At 31.9% G+C, this 19,076-nt stretch overlaps 2 protein-coding genes across 4 annotated transcripts; both read right to left on the bottom strand.

The window, feature by feature from the left end:
* Positions 1-1,338: 1,338 nt before the first annotated feature.
* On the bottom strand, positions 1,339-12,276 carry LOC137835973 (coatomer subunit beta'-2). 3 transcript variants are annotated; one of them, XR_011085174.2, is made up of 26 exons: positions 11,940-12,276; positions 11,642-11,662; positions 11,420-11,481; positions 11,186-11,240; positions 10,327-10,363; positions 9,853-10,178; positions 9,630-9,761; positions 9,317-9,465; positions 8,847-8,915; positions 8,537-8,687; positions 8,371-8,436; positions 7,377-7,565; positions 6,102-6,242; positions 5,938-6,012; positions 5,642-5,818; positions 5,435-5,526; positions 5,236-5,352; positions 4,581-4,695; positions 4,386-4,457; positions 3,769-3,965; positions 3,575-3,668; positions 3,134-3,240; positions 2,886-3,003; positions 2,573-2,790; positions 2,054-2,119; positions 1,339-1,695 (listed from the first exon to the last, which is right to left on the bottom strand). XR_011085174.2 is itself a non-coding variant. In XM_068644758.2 (26 exons), the coding sequence occupies exons 1-25, from the start codon at positions 11,940-11,942 to the stop codon at positions 2,100-2,102; spliced, it is 2,727 nt and encodes a 908-aa protein (XP_068500859.1). In that variant the 5' UTR covers positions 11,943-12,208; the 3' UTR covers positions 1,339-1,695; positions 2,054-2,099. The 3 variants fall into 3 exon arrangements, 1 of the variants encoding a protein (XP_068500859.1); XR_011085175.2 differs by having other exon boundaries at positions 2,599-2,790; positions 11,940-12,208; XM_068644758.2 differs by having other exon boundaries at positions 2,649-2,790; positions 11,940-12,208.
* A 2,069-nt stretch (positions 12,277-14,345) lies between these two features.
* On the bottom strand, positions 14,346-18,737 carry LOC137835971 (coatomer subunit beta'-1). Its single transcript, XM_068644757.2, has 11 exons — positions 18,480-18,737; positions 17,241-17,267; positions 17,065-17,126; positions 16,923-16,977; positions 16,451-16,487; positions 16,008-16,333; positions 15,436-15,567; positions 15,196-15,344; positions 14,884-14,952; positions 14,747-14,786; positions 14,346-14,565 (listed from the first exon to the last, which is right to left on the bottom strand). Exons 1-11 carry the CDS (start codon positions 18,480-18,482, stop codon positions 14,542-14,544), a joined length of 924 nt encoding a protein of 307 aa, XP_068500858.2. The 5' UTR covers positions 18,483-18,737; the 3' UTR covers positions 14,346-14,541.
* Between the last annotated feature and the right edge of the window lie 339 nt (positions 18,738-19,076).

Below are 19,076 nucleotides of genomic sequence, written 5' to 3'. Positions count from 1 at the left end.
AAATCGAAGACTTTACCTTTTTTAGTTAGGTTTTTACATATAATAATTTTGTACTTTATAGTTACATGTACATTTTTTTAAAGGTTAATCATTCTTCTTAGTTAAACGCAATATATATATATATATATATATATACTTATATTAAAATTAACCTATATATATTTTTAAATTGTTTTTAATTTATTTATAAACTAATTTAACATTTCCCCAACAAAATGCTTAGAAAGGAGCTCATTGAAATATAAACTTCAATAATCACATGAAAAACTCTCTATACTTCATATCCTAAATTTATAATTTAGTTAAGAGAATATATATATATATATATATATATATTATCATTCATTACCAGAAAATTAAAAATATATCATTATGAAAAAAAAACTTAAAATAAATCACACATTCCTTTATGAAAATTGTAAAATTTCTAAGGTTGGATGACTTTGACCAAAACCAATAAACCATCACTGTGTTAAATTTTAGACTGTATATGTTGTCCAAGAATTTGGATGATGAAAAAATGATTAAAAGTTGAAACTTAACATGTTATATTTTAGACATATTTAGTACACATATGTTTTATGAATGGATAGTTCCAGACATCATACCAAAGTTACTATCAGTTAATAAACGGTTGAAAACCACCAAACATCTATAGTAAATCACTCTAACCATAGTTTAAAGTAAAAAAATGTTTCAAAACTTCAACCACTCTTGTTTTAGGAATAACATTCGACATGTTCTTGTGGAATGTTCATCCAACTATAATTTTGTGATTTCAAATTACCAACTTTTAGTCTCTTATTTCAAATTTTGAGCAAAATAACATTTGAATTCGTGATTGCAAATTTTGAGTGACATAACTTTTTTAATCATAAAATGAAATCCCTTATTTGTAAGCTCATTTTCACCCTAAGTAAATCCATATTTTTAATAATTAGGAAGAAAACAAATTTATTATTTCTTATATGAATAATTGCATTTAAAACAAATAATGAGCCGTTGAATCACATTTTTATTGAATTAAATAGTGTTTAACTTCTTTTTATTTTCCCAACCTGAGAAGTAAAATTCCTCCCAATTAAATTTTGAAAAAAAACTAAATATAGTTATTTTGGTGTGTTCTATTTTTAGGAATGACAGGTATTATACACTTTAGTGTGCTGTATATAGTGCAATGAACTGTAAACTATGAATTGGTATAAACCAAACTTTATCCCACTTCATTTGACCTATCAACTGTAAATCTTGGTTCATGATAAAACTTTATCTCACTTCACAGGTACAAAGATTTCAGGAATAATGCAGACTCAAGAAATACTGGTTGGTAACAGCAAGTTGAAGTACCGGGGGAATCATTATTTTCTCTATTAACCATGCATGTTTACAATCCATAAAATATCAAATGTTTAAGAATGGTCATGAAATTTAAAAAAAGAAAAAAACTATCTAAAATTTAAGCAGTCACTCATTTCTAGTTCCGTTTTTTCTACATTCACAATGACAAGAGTATATATATTGAGGTAAAAGCCTCAAAAGAATGTGCTATATATATATCTAGAAAATTCTAACTGACCCTATGGAATATTGCTTATACCACATGCAAAATGACAAAATTCAGGGCACTACAAAACCACAACACCAGGAGACAAACTACCAGTCCACAAAAACCTCTTTATGTCACCTTGAGGAGACCTGCATTTTAAAGTAAAGAACATGAAACTGACAATAGTAAAGTAGAAAACCATGGAGTTTATGTAATGCACAATCATAAAAAAATGCAATGCTGGCAGATGCACAAAAAAACACAACACTACTCATAATGCAAGCATCCAAATGGGGAAGGAAGGAATAGTTTTTCAATCCAGAAACAGTCTGTTGGATTGGATGGTAATAAGATCATGATAATAACCAAAAACTATTATTTAATCATACACTGCTGAATATGCTAAAACAAATATTTTTATCAGCAAACTGACTAAGACTACTGATTTACAAATGTTTTGCAAATGCAGATGTCATAGCCAACGCAATATGGAAATTTGATCCTAACCTCAGATAAATATCCCAGAAGCTGGAACAGACGGTCTTGACGAGACCTAGTGATGTGGGGCAAGCACTGCCAACAAAAATGAATATTTAAGCGAGGATAAGGAGAAATTATTTTTTTTCTCTAAAAGAAACAACTTTATTGAGGTGCCTTTCACATTGAGTTCAGTAATATTGTAATGATACACAGTCTAATAATAAAGTTTCGTAAAATAACAAATAAATGGTTGGTCAAGGATGAATTCATAAAGTCAAGTATCTATATAATGTTTATATTTACAGCGCCCTCATTCCTAGTAAGCAACAGTTAGTCAATGGATGTTATTTTACTATTTCCTCCCCGATTCTCAAGTATAGAGCCAAATTGCAGTGTTATTTTTATAAGCCTAATTGCAGTGTAGTATCCGATACTCTAAAAAAATTGAGAGCAATTAAGAATGTTAGGACTCAGGTGGTAGTAGTTATAGTAAAAACAGGTAGTCGTGAAACTGTTTAGAAATGGCACATCAGAACAATTAATCACCAGAGACAAAATTTCGATTTTCACACCACCCCAACCAATTGCTTTTAGGCTGACGGGGCTCCTTCATTATTCGTACCCCAGTCTTCTTCAGCCTCGTTACCATTAACGAGTACTGCACCATCTGTAGAATCTGCATCCACTACAACTGCCTCCTCTTGGCTTCCTTCCTCTCCATTTTGTTCCTCTGTGTAGTGCTCTTCTCCATTTTGTTCAGTCAACTATGAAAGGACAACAAAATAAACTAACAGTCGAACACCACAACTAACAATGAATTGAGGTTATTATTTATGTAGCATAAAACAAAATAACATACCCCATTCTCCAGATGCTCCTCTTCTTCCTCAATCTGCATATTTCTGAAAGCTTGAACAAGGGTAATGTGTGATTTGTCAGCATGGTTGACGTACTGGTCCGCAGGAGGGTACACATCCCTAAGATAAAAAAGAAAAGTTAAAGAAAAAGTAAACATTTCATGGAGTTGAAGATGTTTTTCACAAAAATGCTAATCTACTAAGATGCTTCAAGATAAGGTGCAAGAAAGTATGCATTCTTTATCCTGACCTTGTTTCTGCAGCTTTAGATTCAACAGCAAGTGCAACTTGCCAGTCTTCAAACAAATTTGGATATTCTTCAGGATCAGCCAATGATTCAGCAGCTTTTGGATTAACCTGTAACAAAATATATGTACTCTATTTAATCCACAAGCAACTTATCGACGTGACAAGACTAGCCTAAACAAGGCAACTGAAGAGAATGGTCATTCCTTCTGACAATAATTGATTAGGATCAGAAGATATTTACCTTATGAAAAAAATAGTTTTTTATGATAAAATATTGAAACCAAATACAATGAATGGGTGTTGATTCTTATATTTTCCACAGCAGAAGGTGCAGTTCTTTTTTAGGACTGTAGAGGATTCAGATTCCCACAATATCACAGTCGAAGTAAATATCAGGAAGTTCCAACCTAAGTAAACATCATCTACCTGAATAAAAAATTACCTTATTGAGATCTTTTCTCCAAATTGCCACTATCTCTGATGCCTTACTCGGAAGATAAGATCGAGCCATTAAAGCTGCCTCTGGAATTCGATTGCTGCAAAATGCATATGTCAGCTATATATGTAACTGCAGTCTAATCATTCTTCCCTGCCACTAATGTTAGAAAGGAAAAGAGCACAAGTTTAAACGATTACCTTTCTACCAATAGTTGGAGGCAGTCTTCTAATTTACCCAACATAAATAAGCACAGGAAAGCAACATTGTTCTTCCCTTGTTCCTTAGCAAGGAATGCAAGTTTCGATATTCCTTCAGCATCTCCTAAAGAAGAATATAGGAGTAACAAACCACTCAAATCCATTGCATGCTGCAAACATTCCTCAGCCATTTCTAACTGCAATAATGGAACATACAGTGAGCACTGAGCTACAATGGAACAAGAGACATTTGCAACAAGAAGCAATATGTATATTCCCCCAATTTCTAGAATTAATCCTAATTCTAATAAGATAAAAGATAAAACATTTAACGTCTCAATTATACACTAGAATCAGTATCGATGACACAAAACGCATGACCATAACTTCTAACTTACAATGACGCAAATCTTAATTTGGACACAACTAAAATCCGTAGTCTCTTGCATCACAAAAGTTTCAATAAGGTCTATATACATCATGTGCACATGGTCAAATTCAGAAGCACATCATCATGGAAATCTTTAGTACATTTGGTTATGAATATTTAGGAGCGCAATCAAGCTTCAACTATCACAAAAATCAATACACTTGAAGATTCAAATCACAGAAAGCACCTTTCCAGTAGACATAGCTAATTCTCCCAACTGCTTCCATTTAGTCTCACTCTGTAATTCTATTGCAATACTCTGCAACAAAAGAGGATGAATAGCCAAATCAAAGTCAAGAAGAGAAATTAAGAAAATTAGATGCTTAAGTTGAATTCAACGAATTTAGCAATAACTCCTGGTACACTTGTTACATGAACATACCTTTGCATCATCTAGTTTTCCAAGTTGTATCGCTAGATCAAATCTGTAGTCAGGGTCAGTAGCTACTTCAAGAGCATCTTCTATCATCCCTCGTGATTCCAGGAAGTGAGCCACACTATCATAATATCAAGTATTTCAATTACGATGTAAGTAATATATTAGCACTAATTACCAAATTTCAAAATATGAAGACACTCTGAAGTTTGAACAAAATAACAAAATTATAAATCAAAGTAACAGGTAAATGAACATGTAACACTTGTCTGTAAATATTATTCACTGATAGTTTAATACAATAAAAGGATGGCACAACAAGCAAAGATAGATGGGGAGAAGTAAGAAGATGGTACAAAGTCCCAATTAAATGTAATAACTATTCATATAAAACTATTAAGTGTCAAAAACTCCCAAATCAGCTATAAAAGATGAACTTATATTTTGCAGCAGGTTGAAACTCTATGGGATCATACCACACTTTTCTTGGACAGAAGAAAAAGTATAGAGGGAATGTAATATGTAATACATTATATACATAACTTTATAAAGCATAACTAATACCAAAAGTATTTATAATTTTTAACCATATCAAACACATTTCTAAACATTGAAAGGAAAGTAATCATTCTCTTGTAATGTTAGACAAAGTAACTTCTACCTGTTATGATGCTCTTTAGGGATTGATGGCAGAATTTCATTGGCCCTTTCCAAATCACCACGCATCACAAGTGTCTTGTACTCAATCAAGCTTAAAAGTAGTGTGTATCCCATTACACTGAAAACAATTGAGAAACAGAAAAATAGTTAGATTATTTCAATTTAAAACTTGGAATAAGCAAAATAGAAGTTTCACTTACTTAAACTCTTTGTCAATCAAATAAACACGACTTTGGTTTGCAAGATATCCCAACAAGTACATAGGGCGGTCCAAATGAAACATTGTAGTAACCTAAATACATAAAATTATGCATCAAAAGGTCTCAGATTATGCTTGTAATTAAATTAAAAACGAATGCAAGCACTTTTTTTTAAACTAGATCTCTAGATGGAAAAAGAGTTAATACCTCACCACCAACGCAGTAGTTAAGTCTCCAAGAGGAATTGTTGTAGATAAAGCAATCCCCAACCCAGATGCCTGTCCTAACACGCTCATTCATTTCATGTAAGAGTTCAAAAGCATCTTCAACACCTTCCTCGTCTACCGGTCTTCCACTATCTAAATGTGATATAACAACATCACGCTGCAATAATGGAAGTCAAAATGTGTAAAGGCCAAATATCAATCAGCAGATATTGTTGGGGGCAAAATATAAGCAAGTCAAAAGTATAAGAAGAAAATGAAGTTCATGAGAATCCATACATTGTACTTCAGAATGTAGAATGATGTATCACTAGCAATCGTTACTAGATCACCACTGTCAGCCCAGTAGAGGTTCTGAAAAAAGAAAATTAACAAAATTAAATCTAACAATGAATAAGAAAGAAAGAACAGATAAATATCAATCACCTAATCAAAGTACTTACTTTCACACTGACATCAATGCGATAGATCAACCTGCATTCAGCCCAATCGTAAAAGCAAATGAAATCATTGGAGCACATTGCCAGTAAAGTGCCACCAAATATTCTTTCAGCAGAAAATGTTGGTCGGACACTCCTCTTTTCCTGAAATACCCATTGTTTGAATTTGAACTTAGAATTCCCCAGAGTGACGATCATTTATTGCAAAGTTTATTTCAATTTGGAGACCACTATAACAATATGGATTAAATTTTAGTGAACTCTCCAGAGTGATGATCAAGGCAATTCAATAAACGAAAATGAAAAATAGAAGTCTTGGTGTTCACTTTGAAACAAATTTGTCAAACTCTACTTCCAATATAAATGTCTTATAAGCAAAATTAATAGCTCACATAGTTTAATTACACACTTTTTGTCATAAAGCCATTGAACTTCATTCGCAAAAATAATGAGTCTTCTTCCAAAAGGATTCACACGCTTTGAATTATGAGGGTTCCCAAAATGAGGGTTTCACAATTGTCATAACAAAGCTCAAAGTTGAAAATCTAGCTTCTTCCATTGTTCAACATTTTCTAATGATATTAAACTACTATATTTTCCAAGTGATCATGGAAACCTTGATCAAGAAATGCATACCGAGATAGGAAATTTTTCCATTAAGCTTTATTAAAAGTAATTGAGAAAAAAAATGGGCAGGTCCGAAAGACATTTTGGAAGGGAAGGGTAAAAACGGAAACTTGTAAGGCGTTCAAGAGGGTCGATGCTTCAACAAGTAAGGGAAGGATAGAAAGATGATTAAAACAGGGACTAAAGAGGCTGGTGAAACCAATGGAGGTGGCACAACATAGCTCTAGGGACCGAAAGGCACCACATGGAACCCATGCCTTGGCGTAAATAAGTGGTGTGAGGTGGAATTTGCCTCTATGATCAGTTGGGTTATGTGTCACTCGAAGAGATGCTCTGGATCTGGTGCTTGCTGGAGAGAAAGACAGTAGCCAGCAACAGAAGACACCAAACAACATTTTCCTCGTCAAACAATAACAAGTAGAGCACACTGATACACATATGTGTATCTTGCAACAAAAGAACAAAGAGAGAAAATAAGAAACAAAATAAAGTACACCCCTAGGACTCTAGGTGATAGATAGATAAATAGATACAACAAAATGCAGCTTTTACAAAGTTGCTTAGAAGATAATATAAACTATTCTAACAGTTCTCATCACAACTTTCCTTACACAAAGCACAATATTATAAAGTTTTTAGAGAAGAACAAACCTGGAAAGTTTTGCTAAAAATTTTAATCTTTGATGTACTCTCTCTGACAGCATATTCTCCCTCAAAAGACCAAACAAATTCCAGTGCTGAACCAAATGACCTATTTCTCCAAGCCAATGCAGTGTATATAATATACTCACCATCTCCACATACAACAACAAACCTCCCATTTGGATTGTGCTTTAAATTCTGCACACAAAATTAAATCAACAATCACCAACCAACCACCCATAAAACATTGCTGATGATTGAACCAACCAGCAATAAGAACTATTTTAATTAAAACTAACATCTATGAATATAAATTAGAAACTACAAAAAATAATTCCAAACTACCAACTGGTTTGCTATATTATATAGATGCCTAAGTTTAACAACACAAGATACCTGCAATTACAACTTTTCTGGGTTATGATTTTGACTAAAAAAGACATGTTTGTTATTTTTTTGTCAAACGTAATTTTGTTTTTAAAAGCATGTTTACTAAAAGTGAAAAAATGTAGCTTTTGTATTGAATTGAGAAATTTAAATCCCATTTTATCTCAAATTTAATTTTTAAATATATTACTTCAAGCTCACTTGTAACTAAATCAATTTTATAAAATCAAGTATATAAATGCTCAACCAGACACTAAATTTTGCATTTCAAGGCCTGCCTACTACATAATAAAATATCATTTAAGCATACATAAATTTATATCCATGGTATATAAACAATATCTAAAACGAGGATGGCTAGATGACCAATTTAATCCTACATGCAAACACAATCTTTTTTAATACAAAGAAAATGGAAACTTGAGCATGATTCATGAAACATGAGAAAATGCCAATGATGAGGTCAATGTAACTGTACCAAAATATCTAATTTGCTAAATAATGTACATATGCCACTTTCTGAATTTGTCAAATTTTGCATTAGAGCAAAAATAATTAAAAATATAAAAGCTGGGAAAAAGAATGAAACAAAATATAAAAAGGTATATTAACTCACTTGGGGATAGAGATCACAGGTGCCCAACTCCTTAACAGCTAAAGGTAACCTTTCTCCATCAGCAATCTAAGAAGCATAGTACTTGCACGTCACTAAAAATAAAGGGAACTTGACAGTTCTTGCTCGCAAATTATACAGCCAAATAAAGGTATAATAGAGCTCACACCTCTACATCTGCTCCTACACTTTTGATATTGACAGTCTGGATTTCATTATGCTTAGCCCAAATAATTTTCCCGCTGTTGTCCATGCTAGCCACAGGTACCTCTCGACCAAGTTTGACCATAATTGTTCCTTCATCATAGCCAATCACAACTCTGTTTGAATGCACCCGATAATTTTGGTTATGAAAAAGGAGTAAAGGCAAGGAGACTTCATAATTCAAGCATACTTTGCCAGTCTCCCACTCAACATTGTTCAAGGGTATAACAAATTATATTAAGAAATTGCAAAAAAATTATCCACAAAAAACCCACCGACGGGAAGCCCTCAAGTATCCAATAGCCCAAACTCTTTCAAGGCCATAGTTCAATGTGTTCTCAAGCCTGCAAGCACATCAAACCATAATATTTTTTTTTAAAATATACTTCCAATAAATATAGCAACAGCTTAAAAACAGACACTTGAAATTAAATGGAAAAATGAAGAAATAAATATATCCTGTCAATCCCAATATGTGCTATCTTAATTTTAAATCAAATCTAGACATTATAGTCACCAAAATAAACCTTTCCAATCTTTTATGTACCAATAGAAACAGCAAAAAACAAAAAGGGCAGACCCATATAAGCCTTGGTCTCTAAGGTCAAAAGTCAATCATAAGCAAATAATCCAATTTCCAACACAAATGATGACCAAGGAAGAAAAAAAAACTAGAGCAAAATGACAAATGGAATAAGCATAATGTTAAACCTCATAGCTCAGTAATCTGTGCATTTCACTTTACCTATAAGTCGTGGAGTGCCATATGCGTACTGTACCATCTTCAGAACCAGTAATGATTATAGGAAGTTCAGGATGGAAGCATACAGCAGATACATTGTGTGTGTGGCCATCTAGGGTCTGGACACAACTTTTGGTCTGATAATCCCATACCTGTTTCGTAAGTTTCAACTGTTATTCCTCCTCGTATGTTATATGCATATATGTATGTTTCAACTGTTATTCCTCTTCATACGTGATACATATTTTATGTATATAATTGCATAAACAGATAAATCAATCAAGCAAACAAATGAAAACCAATATTAAAACAAAACCTTGGCAGTGTGATCATCAGAACCAGTGATTAGATACGGTTTGTCACCACCTGTAAAATAATCAACGCAATTCACTCCCTTCTGATGTGCATCCAATGTAAAATTAGGGTCAGGAGAGCCAAGATTCCAAATCTGAAAAAGAAGAAAACAGTTGCATTGATGCATTATATCATAGGATCATAGATTTATTTATTTAGCACAAAAGGAAACAACATAAATATACCTTTATGGTCCGATCAAGAGATGCACTGGCAAAGGTGTTTGTGTCTTTGGGATTAAATGTAACTTGCATGACATAATGAGAATGGCCTTCAAATATCTGGGTACAGACCCAACCTTTTTCCCAATCCCAGAGCTTTATGAGCATATCATCAGATGATGAAAGCACATAAGGAAGGGTGGGATGAACTGCCACACACCTAATGTAATCAGTATGTGCTTCAAATACTTTGACCTTATCCATCGTGTTATAATTATATACACGAATAAACATATCATCTGCTCCAGCAACAACCCACTGTCTGCGTGCAATAAACTTGGCCGATCTAACTGCAAAATCAAATTGTACAAGAGCTCTAGTGGTTTTCTATGCAAGAAAAAAAATTGAATATGAAAAGAAAAGTGTGCCTTTGAGAAAATGCATCAAGAGGTAGATATACAAACAAATAGACTAAAGAAGGTTCATGACTTCATGTACCTGGCAACTCAGTAACCTCAAAAGATTTGGTCATGGTCTGAAATAGAATAAATTAAATTATGTTAATAACATAACCAAATCTCCATTGAAATTAACAACAACCCATTTAAAGCAGCAGTTTTGTGAAGGATTTAAATATAAAACAGGAGAGTTAGAAACTAACATCCTTCCCTTATTAACAATCTATGAAGATACAATGAATGTGTCGCAAGCTATGAAACTATAAACAAACAATCAAGACCAATATGCATCATAGACAAACAAGGCCACAAACCGCAACGCAATGCACTAGAAACTGCAAAATCAAGCTTGCATAATGTGAAGTGTTAAAAGCAAAGACAAATGCCAAATGGTGATCATAGAATCAATTAAATGGGATTAATTACTGGTCTTACTTTGGAATTTTCAAAAGGGTGTGATATGGATTAAAGAAACACACAGTTTACTCATCAAATTACTTACCAGTATGTAAATTTCACTCAAGTCCTAGTTTCAATCCATTTTGAAGTACAAAATACTATAATATTTTCTAGCCATGCTTCAAGACAAAATCACTTAAAGAGCACCATTTATTCGTTCAATACATCACTTAATGAGTCTCTACATCATACACTATTCTGTTCAATCAATCATATAATATAGATACTTGAAATTGGAAGGAACTATGGATAAAATAGGTCCCCCTATTTGAATCAGTAGCTCATTATATATGGGCACCATGCAAAAGGTGGCTTGTTTGTAGATCAATCGACAAACACCTGTGTCTGACTAAGTGCCAAGATATGCATATCAACCATTACATTTCTCAGTTAGAAAAAAAAAAACTCATTCATGACAATATACATAAAGAATTGCACACCTGAGATTGGTAGTTCCAGATACAGACAGTTCCAGAGTATAAACTCGCCAGAATCCTGCATTGACAAGGTTGCTTCAAGTAATTAATTAAATGACACCAACGGTAACCTCGGATGACAAACATCACTATTAGTGACTAAATCGCCGCAAACTACAGATAATTCCCAATAATAAAGTTTCCTCACATAAAAAATTAGATTCAGAAACAAAACTACAGCAGAATAAGAGGCATTACCATGGTTCTGTTGGATGCAGATCCACGCATTTTACTCTTTCTGATCTTTGCGCAAGCTTTCGCTGATCAAATTTTACAATAACAAGTTAGATTAAGTAGCCAGAAAGTTAACCATTCACATTGCGCTTAGTTTCCGAGAAATCTAATCTCGTAGGCAGGAAATAAAAAATCCACGGGAAACCAAAACAAAAATACATTGATTCAGAATACAGACACAATTACCTTGATTTCGAGTCTGAGAGGCTGCAAATGCAAGTAACAGGAGAGAAAACAAACAAACAAACAGAAAACACGAGTCAGTGCACGGTTCCACAGTAGATCACATTGAAATTGAAATAGCAAGAGCTGGAAAAGCGAATTGCGAGGCTCGCATTTCAAGCAACAGGTAGAAAAGCATTCGAAATTGAAAGCGCGAAGGACGGAAAGATAAAACATGAAATCGAAGGGAATTCGGTCCAGATCTAAGGTTGTTAGGAATGCAGAAGCGTTTGCGGAGGAGCAGATCAGAGAGGAAGCTCACCATTTCTGCAGATTGGAGAGTGCACTAGCCTCTACCGAGATCAATCTTCGGAGATCAGAAACCGAATTCGACGAGCCCAAGGAGATCGAGCTCAGTGAGAGAGAGAGAGAGGGAGGGAGCGAGGGAGAGAAATATGGTTATTTGTATTGTAGGAGAGCACGGTGTAAATAACATGAGGATGAACGAACCAACGAAGGAGAGCGGTGCTATGCAGCTACGCGAGATTACGAAAATGCCACTGGATCGGATACTACCCTGTGCCTTGTCACACCGTATGCTTCATGGTGGTGCGGAAATATACGGGGAATGGTGACATCGTGGCAATGACGTGCTTTCCACGTGGCTCCTCGGACCCACTTTTTATATATTAAATAACTTTTACTTTTATAAGATTTCCGAAAGCTCTTTTTTTCATGTTTTATTTTATGTATAATTTTTATCATATTCATTTAATTCGTTAAATTATAAATAGAGAGTTATGAACTCGGACAACTTCTCTTAAATAGTGTGTATGTATCGATATGTATTGTACACTGACATTTATAGAATATGTATCAATGGAGTATTTAATTTAAAAAAATATTTGTTAGATTTTAAACAATTTTAGCACGGTTATCACACAATCTTAAAATGAGAAATACATTAATATTTTAAAAAATTAAATTTGTTGTATAAATTTTTGTTATGATTAAAAAATAATAAATAAATATTTTTGAATCAGCCATGAAAAATATCTTTCTACTTAAAAAAACTGAAACATACTTATGTAAATAAATCTTTATTATTATTAAATTATATAATTAATAATTATGTTATATATATATATATATCCGTTTCCTATATTTTAGAGATTGTACGTATATTTGTATCCTTCGTCTAAGAGTTCGTGTCAATGTCTATACTTTAAAAAAATAATATGCTTAGTACTTTATACTTAATTTTATTCTTAATAAAAATTTCGAAAACTAAATTTTGAGATCAATCTGACTAGGGTATTTATTTTTGTATGGTGAATTTCTATTCGCTTAATTTTATAGTATTTTTGTTCTAAAATATCCTCTTTAATAGTTTTAAATGAAATTTTAATTAGTTGAATTAGATAAATTTTCTATTATAATTGTGTAATAAACTAAATTTCTATTAACCATTATATAAATAACTAATTTTCAGTCTAAAATAATAAATTTATTTTTTCTCTATATCAATGAAATTTCTTTTTGGTGTGGGCCATAAAGATATCATTGATCGATAATCGAAAATTATTATTAATATTTCAAAGGGTTCAATACTTTACTAAACAGAATATACTATGTACAAATTTTACTGCCGGATCAAGTAATAAATTATATTATGTCGTGGGTAAAGGTTTGTGTTTCGGTTATTGAAGATGAATTTTCTTAAAAGAAGAAAACCCCTTTTCTTCATTCTTTCTTCTTTTTATAGATGTTTGGTGCCCCCGAAGACTCTTTGTTACGGGCCTTTTATTAACTGGATTCGGATATTCAAACAGGATACTTATGCTAATAGAAAATTAATATCTATGACTAATTGGCTATTTCTTCATGCACCTCCGTAGTTTCTTCTGCCATCTCCTAAAAATATATTTTTATTTCTTTTTATCATCCTATAGAGTAGTTTTTGGATTAATTTGAACACGTATTTGAAAAAAAACTTTTAGATTACATAATCCGAAAACTAAAAAAGACTTTCAGATTATGTAATCCGAAAACTAATCATGTATTTGAACAAAAACTTCTGAATTATACAATCCGAAAACTAATTAAGAATTTGAAAAAAGACTTCTGAATTATATAATCCGAAATATTACATAGAAATATTTTTGGAAATATGAAAATTTATGGAGGTGAGAGAAGAACATATGGAGGTGTTAATATTCCGTACCAGATCAATTCTCATATGCATCCATATTTTTTTTTAATTCTAAATTATCATTGATACTTTTTCTGAAATTTTTGCATCTGAAATGAAATGAGAAAAAAAACTTTCAAATCTTAACGTCTAAAATACATTTCTATGTTATGGATGATCATATCCGAAAGACACATCTCAATTCCAAATTTATATATCCAGAACTGTCTTATTTATGTTACAGATATGGATATCCCAAAAATTAAGGATAAAATAGACATTTTTTATACATGTGCCGGATGTGTATCACAATTGATATAGTGCAAGAAGAATTAATCAATATTTAATTGTATAATTTAGTATCCAATATTTAATTGTATAATTAAGTATGTATATTCAAATTTAGGATACACATACTGATTATATAATTTGATGTTTAATTTTTGAAACCATAACATTTTGTAAAATTTTATTTGTATCTGTAATCGTACATGGGATTGTAAAAAATATATTTCGAATTTTAAAATTATATGGAGGTGCAAGAAATGAAAACATATGTTATTGAATATATCACAGAAATTAAAACACATGAATCCGAACACACAGGTACACACACTAGTACATAAAGAGAAACGTAGATTCTAAGAACAACTTAGAAACAAACGTTTAACCTAACTGCAGAATATCATGCTCTATCAGCAGTTAAGCTCAGCATAAGTACTTGTCTTCTGGCTTATTGGATTCTTCCTTCAGAAATCTGAAAAAAAAGGTGTAACTGATAAAGTGAGAAGTACATTTAGAAGTTAAATTGCAGAATTATAATAATTCATTTAAAATCAGTGTCTAAGATTATAAAATTTTAAGTATAAACTTGTATTTACTTCTATAAGGATATTAAGGTTTCAAAACTTGTTTCATTTGGCAGCTACGAGATTTACCTTGACAATGACGAAGCCTTTGTCACATCCAAAAACAAGCCTGCACAGAGCAGCAATGTGATTGCAGTCAGTGAGAAATTATAGCAAGATTTTTATTTTTTTCCTTTTTTAAGTCAAGGGAAGTTTCAGATAATTACTGTGATGATCCTTTCTTGTAGCCAATAGTCCACACTCTCTCGAGACCAAAGTTCAACGTGGTTTGAAGCCTGCAAAGTTAATGGCAAGTGGCAACTGTTTAAAATTTGAATAACCAGAAAGTTTCTTTGACACACTAAATAAGAAGGACCTTAAACCAACCTCAGCCTCATAAAACTGGTTTATGAGTTTTGCCCCTACTTATATATTATGAAATGATATAATTTTTAGTCGATGTAAGATTTTCAATTGTAAATTTTGATTTATATGGTTCATACCAAATGAAAACGAGACATCAAATGGCTAATGAATACCTGTAAGTGACAGCATCCCATATTTTAACAGTAGAATCCTCTGAAGCTGTTATTATTATAGGGAGCTCAGGATGAGCACATGTGGCAGTGACATTGTTTTCATGTCCTTCAAGTGTCTGTAAACAGTTTCTAGACTGATAATCCCAAACCTGTAGAAATTTGGATTATGATTTTGATGAGAAATAGCTCAAAGGACTGAAAAACTACTTTTAAGCAGTAAGTAACTATGGATAAGCAAACCTTGGCAGTGTAATCATCAGAACCACTAAAAAGATATTGTTTGCTATTGCTTATGAAATAATCAACACAATTCACTCCTTTCTTGTGTCCTTCCAGGGTAAATTTTGGTACCGAGGAATCAAGACTCCAAATCTACAAAAAAGAAGACAATTACAGAAAAATGTTAGTCAATGAATTTGAGATTGCAGTCATAAGATTTGAAGGTAAGGGATTCTAATCTATGTAACACAGACACGGACACAGAGATTGTGATACGTATAATCTCTAAAATGAAGGATACAGAGACATGAAGATACGTATAATCTTTAAAATGAAGGATACGGAGACATGAAGATACATATAATCTCTAAAATGAAAGATACAGAGACATGGAGATACATATAATCTCTAAAATGTAGGATACTGAGACACAGATCTATATATGATTATGAATTATATAAATTAACAATAAAAATTTATGTGCACAAATATGTTTCAGTTTTTTTTATAGCAGAAAGATGTTTCTTAACTGATTCAAAAGAATTTGTTCCTTATAAATGTGTTCGAGCTCATGGATACTAATACTATCATACCTTCAAGGTGCCATCAAGGGATGCACTAGCAAAGGTAGAGGGATCCTGCGGGTTAAATGCCACTTGCATCACATAGTGTGAATGCCCTTCAAAATTCTCAATACAAGACCAACCTTCCTTCCAATTCCACACTTTTAGAACTTGATCATCTGAAGCTGACACTACATATGGCAAGAAAGGATGAACTGCTAAACTCCTTATATAATCTTTGTGTTCCTCAAATTCTACTATCTTTTCCATTTTGTCATAATTGTAGACGCGAATATATTTGTCATCTGTAGCTGCAACAATCCAGTTTTCCCGAGGAATGAACTTTGCTGATCTGACTGCAAACATTGGAAAAAAAAACACAGAACAAACGTAAGATACTGAGACATGTAGCACAAATAAAATTATAACAGAGGAAGCAAAAGTTTGTAAGTCACACAAGTGTTGTAATTTACCAGGGGATTCGCTGACTTTTAAAGACTTCTCTTCACACTGCCATATTATCAAAATAAGAAAAGGTATCAAAATGAAGGTTAACAATAAAGTTCCAAGCAGACAGATACAGAACAACTACTAGTTCTATAGTCTAATGGCACACACTTATAAAGAATGAAATGTCTTAATATCTAGTCGATGTGAAATTTCCAACACATTTCCCTCACGCCGAGTATATCAACTCGTACGTAATAACGACCCAATAGTAAGTGATCTAATAGACCAACAAACAATCACTAAGACAGGTTTGAAATGACTATGATATCATGTTAAGAAGTGAACTTTAAGTCTAACTCAACCTCATAAAATCAGCTTATAAAGTAAGTTTTACGTTCACTTGTAAAGAATGAAATATCTATCTGGGATCTCCTACATTACTATTATCAATTGTGTCATTGTACTTAGTACATAAGTGCAGGTATAATTGATTACCTTTGTCTGGTAGTTCCAAATAGAAACAGTTCCTGAATATAAACCCAGTAGAATCCTGCATGAGAAACATATATCACATGTAATTCGTTGAAGGTGCCATAAAAAATGTTAAACAAGTCAATATAGAAGGTTTGTTACATACCATGGCTCACTTGGATGGAGATCAACAGATTTTACTCTTTCAGTGTTTTGAACAAATTCATGCTGATATAAATTATCAGGAAAATAATGTCAACAAGTTTTTCACATAGGAAACCAAAATTTGAATATGAACAGATGAAACATAACTAAAATAGATAATGTAGAAAGCAACAATACCTCAAATTCAAAGGAGAGTGTTTGTTCCTACAGAATCGACAAGCAGATTAGTCAGTTCATAGTTAACATGTTTCATCAAGCTAAAAGTATGCGCGTTATTAAAACATTATGCCAAAACTTTTGTTCTTCCCGACACAATAGAGCAAGAATTTAAGAAAAAAATTTGAAATAGCTTGATTGTTTTGATTATTTTTCGAAATAGGCAATCATATAAGGTTCACTATGCTATTTAGTTTAGAAGAAAAAAAAGTCTAAAATGAATGACACACTTTGATCTTCTCTCACCATAAGGTTTGTTCAAAGAGGTTGGTCTTTTGGGCTTAACTAATACCATGTATGTTTCAGTTTGTTCCAAGGGTGTTTCTTTTTTGCACTTTCATGCATTCTTACGATATTTTCATAGGTCAGTCGAAAATATCATTTTGTCTTTAAAAGAATACATTATGCATTCTAAAATATGGAAAAGTATTTTTTTATCTATTTACACCTCCCAAATTGTAAATTCGAAAGGTATTTTTGAATTTAGAAATATCTTTTGGACTCTACAATCCAATTTTTTTTAAAAAAAATACATCTGGATTATAGAATTCGAAGAATATTTCCGAATTTGAAAATAATTTTTAGATTCTATAATATGAAAATATCTTCTGGATACTATGAATGTATTAAATTATAGAATTTAGAAGGTTTTCTCAGTCTTAAAATATCTTCTATTTCTATAATACAAAGTTTTTCTAAATCACTTATTCCAAAATAAATAAAAATAAGATATTTTTAGTATTTAGGAAGTATGGGGTTACACAAGAAATTATGGAGGTGTAGGAAGAAAGAAAAGGTTGGTCTTGGTCTTCAGACCTTGAGTCAATGAAGCACAATAATTGAAATAAGTGAATTCAAACATATATATAAATTAGAGAAAATGAAAATTTACTTGCAATTCCCCATTAACTATTTTCTCATACTTTTATGTTTTAATTGTAAATTGATGAAAATATGATATGCAAAAATCATGAAGTAATAATGATGTAAAAGTCAATTAAAACAGTACAATCATTAAACTCTAAATTAATAAATACCATAATACTATTTTTTTTTTAAATATTTAGATTAATTTTCAATTAATAGACAATCTAAAAATTTTACTGTGTGAAAACTAAACCCTAAAAAAAGTTGCACAGGGATTAAGAAAGTATATAAATAATGAAATTAAAGAGATTTTTTTTGAAGGAAGTGACCTACCATATTATAAAAACTTGGTTGCAGAAAATAGAAGGGCTTTGTAGCAGAGAAATTGCAGATGAAGCTTTCTGAGGAATTTTTTTGGTTATATAGTTAAGGATGCTTCGCAGTTAAGTTAAGGAATGCAGAAAAATGAGAAGATTAAGGTTGAAAGTTCCAAAAACATCATCTGTTTCTACCAATCACAAGGTAAAGCCAATTTTATAGTCAAATTCGTATGGTCTTCACGCGTAAAAAAGACCATTATTTCTTATCAACACTTAGGTTCTTCTTCAGATCTTTTTTTTAAGAAAATTGAGCATCACAACGACAACAAAATGTGTCCCGAAACCCATGTACAAGGAAACTACCTTAAGTTGCTCAAAATATTTTAAACAAAATAAAATAATGAATAAATTTTATATAAACAAATATTGGAAATCCCAACTTTACTAGGAATAGGCAAATATGTAAGTTACAATCTCTGTCCGAAACATTTTTAAAAACAAATTGTTTCAAATTAATTATATTTTTGTTTATTTTAATTATGTGATTTAGAGTGTAAAAATGAAAAAGAAAAATCAGAAAAATAATTAATATTTAATTTTCATATTAAAT

This window comes from Phaseolus vulgaris, chromosome 5 (assembly GCF_051622355.1).
Source record: "Phaseolus vulgaris cultivar YP4 chromosome 5, ASM5162235v1, whole genome shotgun sequence".
Taxonomy (NCBI): domain Eukaryota; kingdom Viridiplantae; phylum Streptophyta; class Magnoliopsida; order Fabales; family Fabaceae; genus Phaseolus; species Phaseolus vulgaris.
This window is presented reverse-complemented; position numbering and strand designations above follow the sequence as displayed.

Bases quoted from the DNA above. Each gene is read 5' to 3' on its own strand.
- LOC137835973 (XM_068644758.2), bottom strand. The intron at 3,966-4,385 runs GTGCTTTCTGTG...CCATTATTGCAG, and splicing joins TAGCTATGTCTACTGGAAAG to TTAGAAATGGCTGAGGAATG. The intron at 2,120-2,648 runs GTACGAATAATG...TTTTGTTGGCAG, and splicing joins CGAGGCTGAAGAAGACTGGG to TGCTTGCCCCACATCACTAG.
- LOC137835971 (XM_068644757.2), bottom strand. The intron at 17,127-17,240 runs GTATTGTTGCTT...AATTTATATCAG, and splicing joins CACTCTCCTTTGAATTTGAG to CATGAATTTGTTCAAAACAC. The intron at 14,566-14,746 runs GTAAATCTCGTA...CTTTTTTTTCAG, and splicing joins AAGGCTTCGTCATTGTCAAG to ATTTCTGAAGGAAGAATCCA.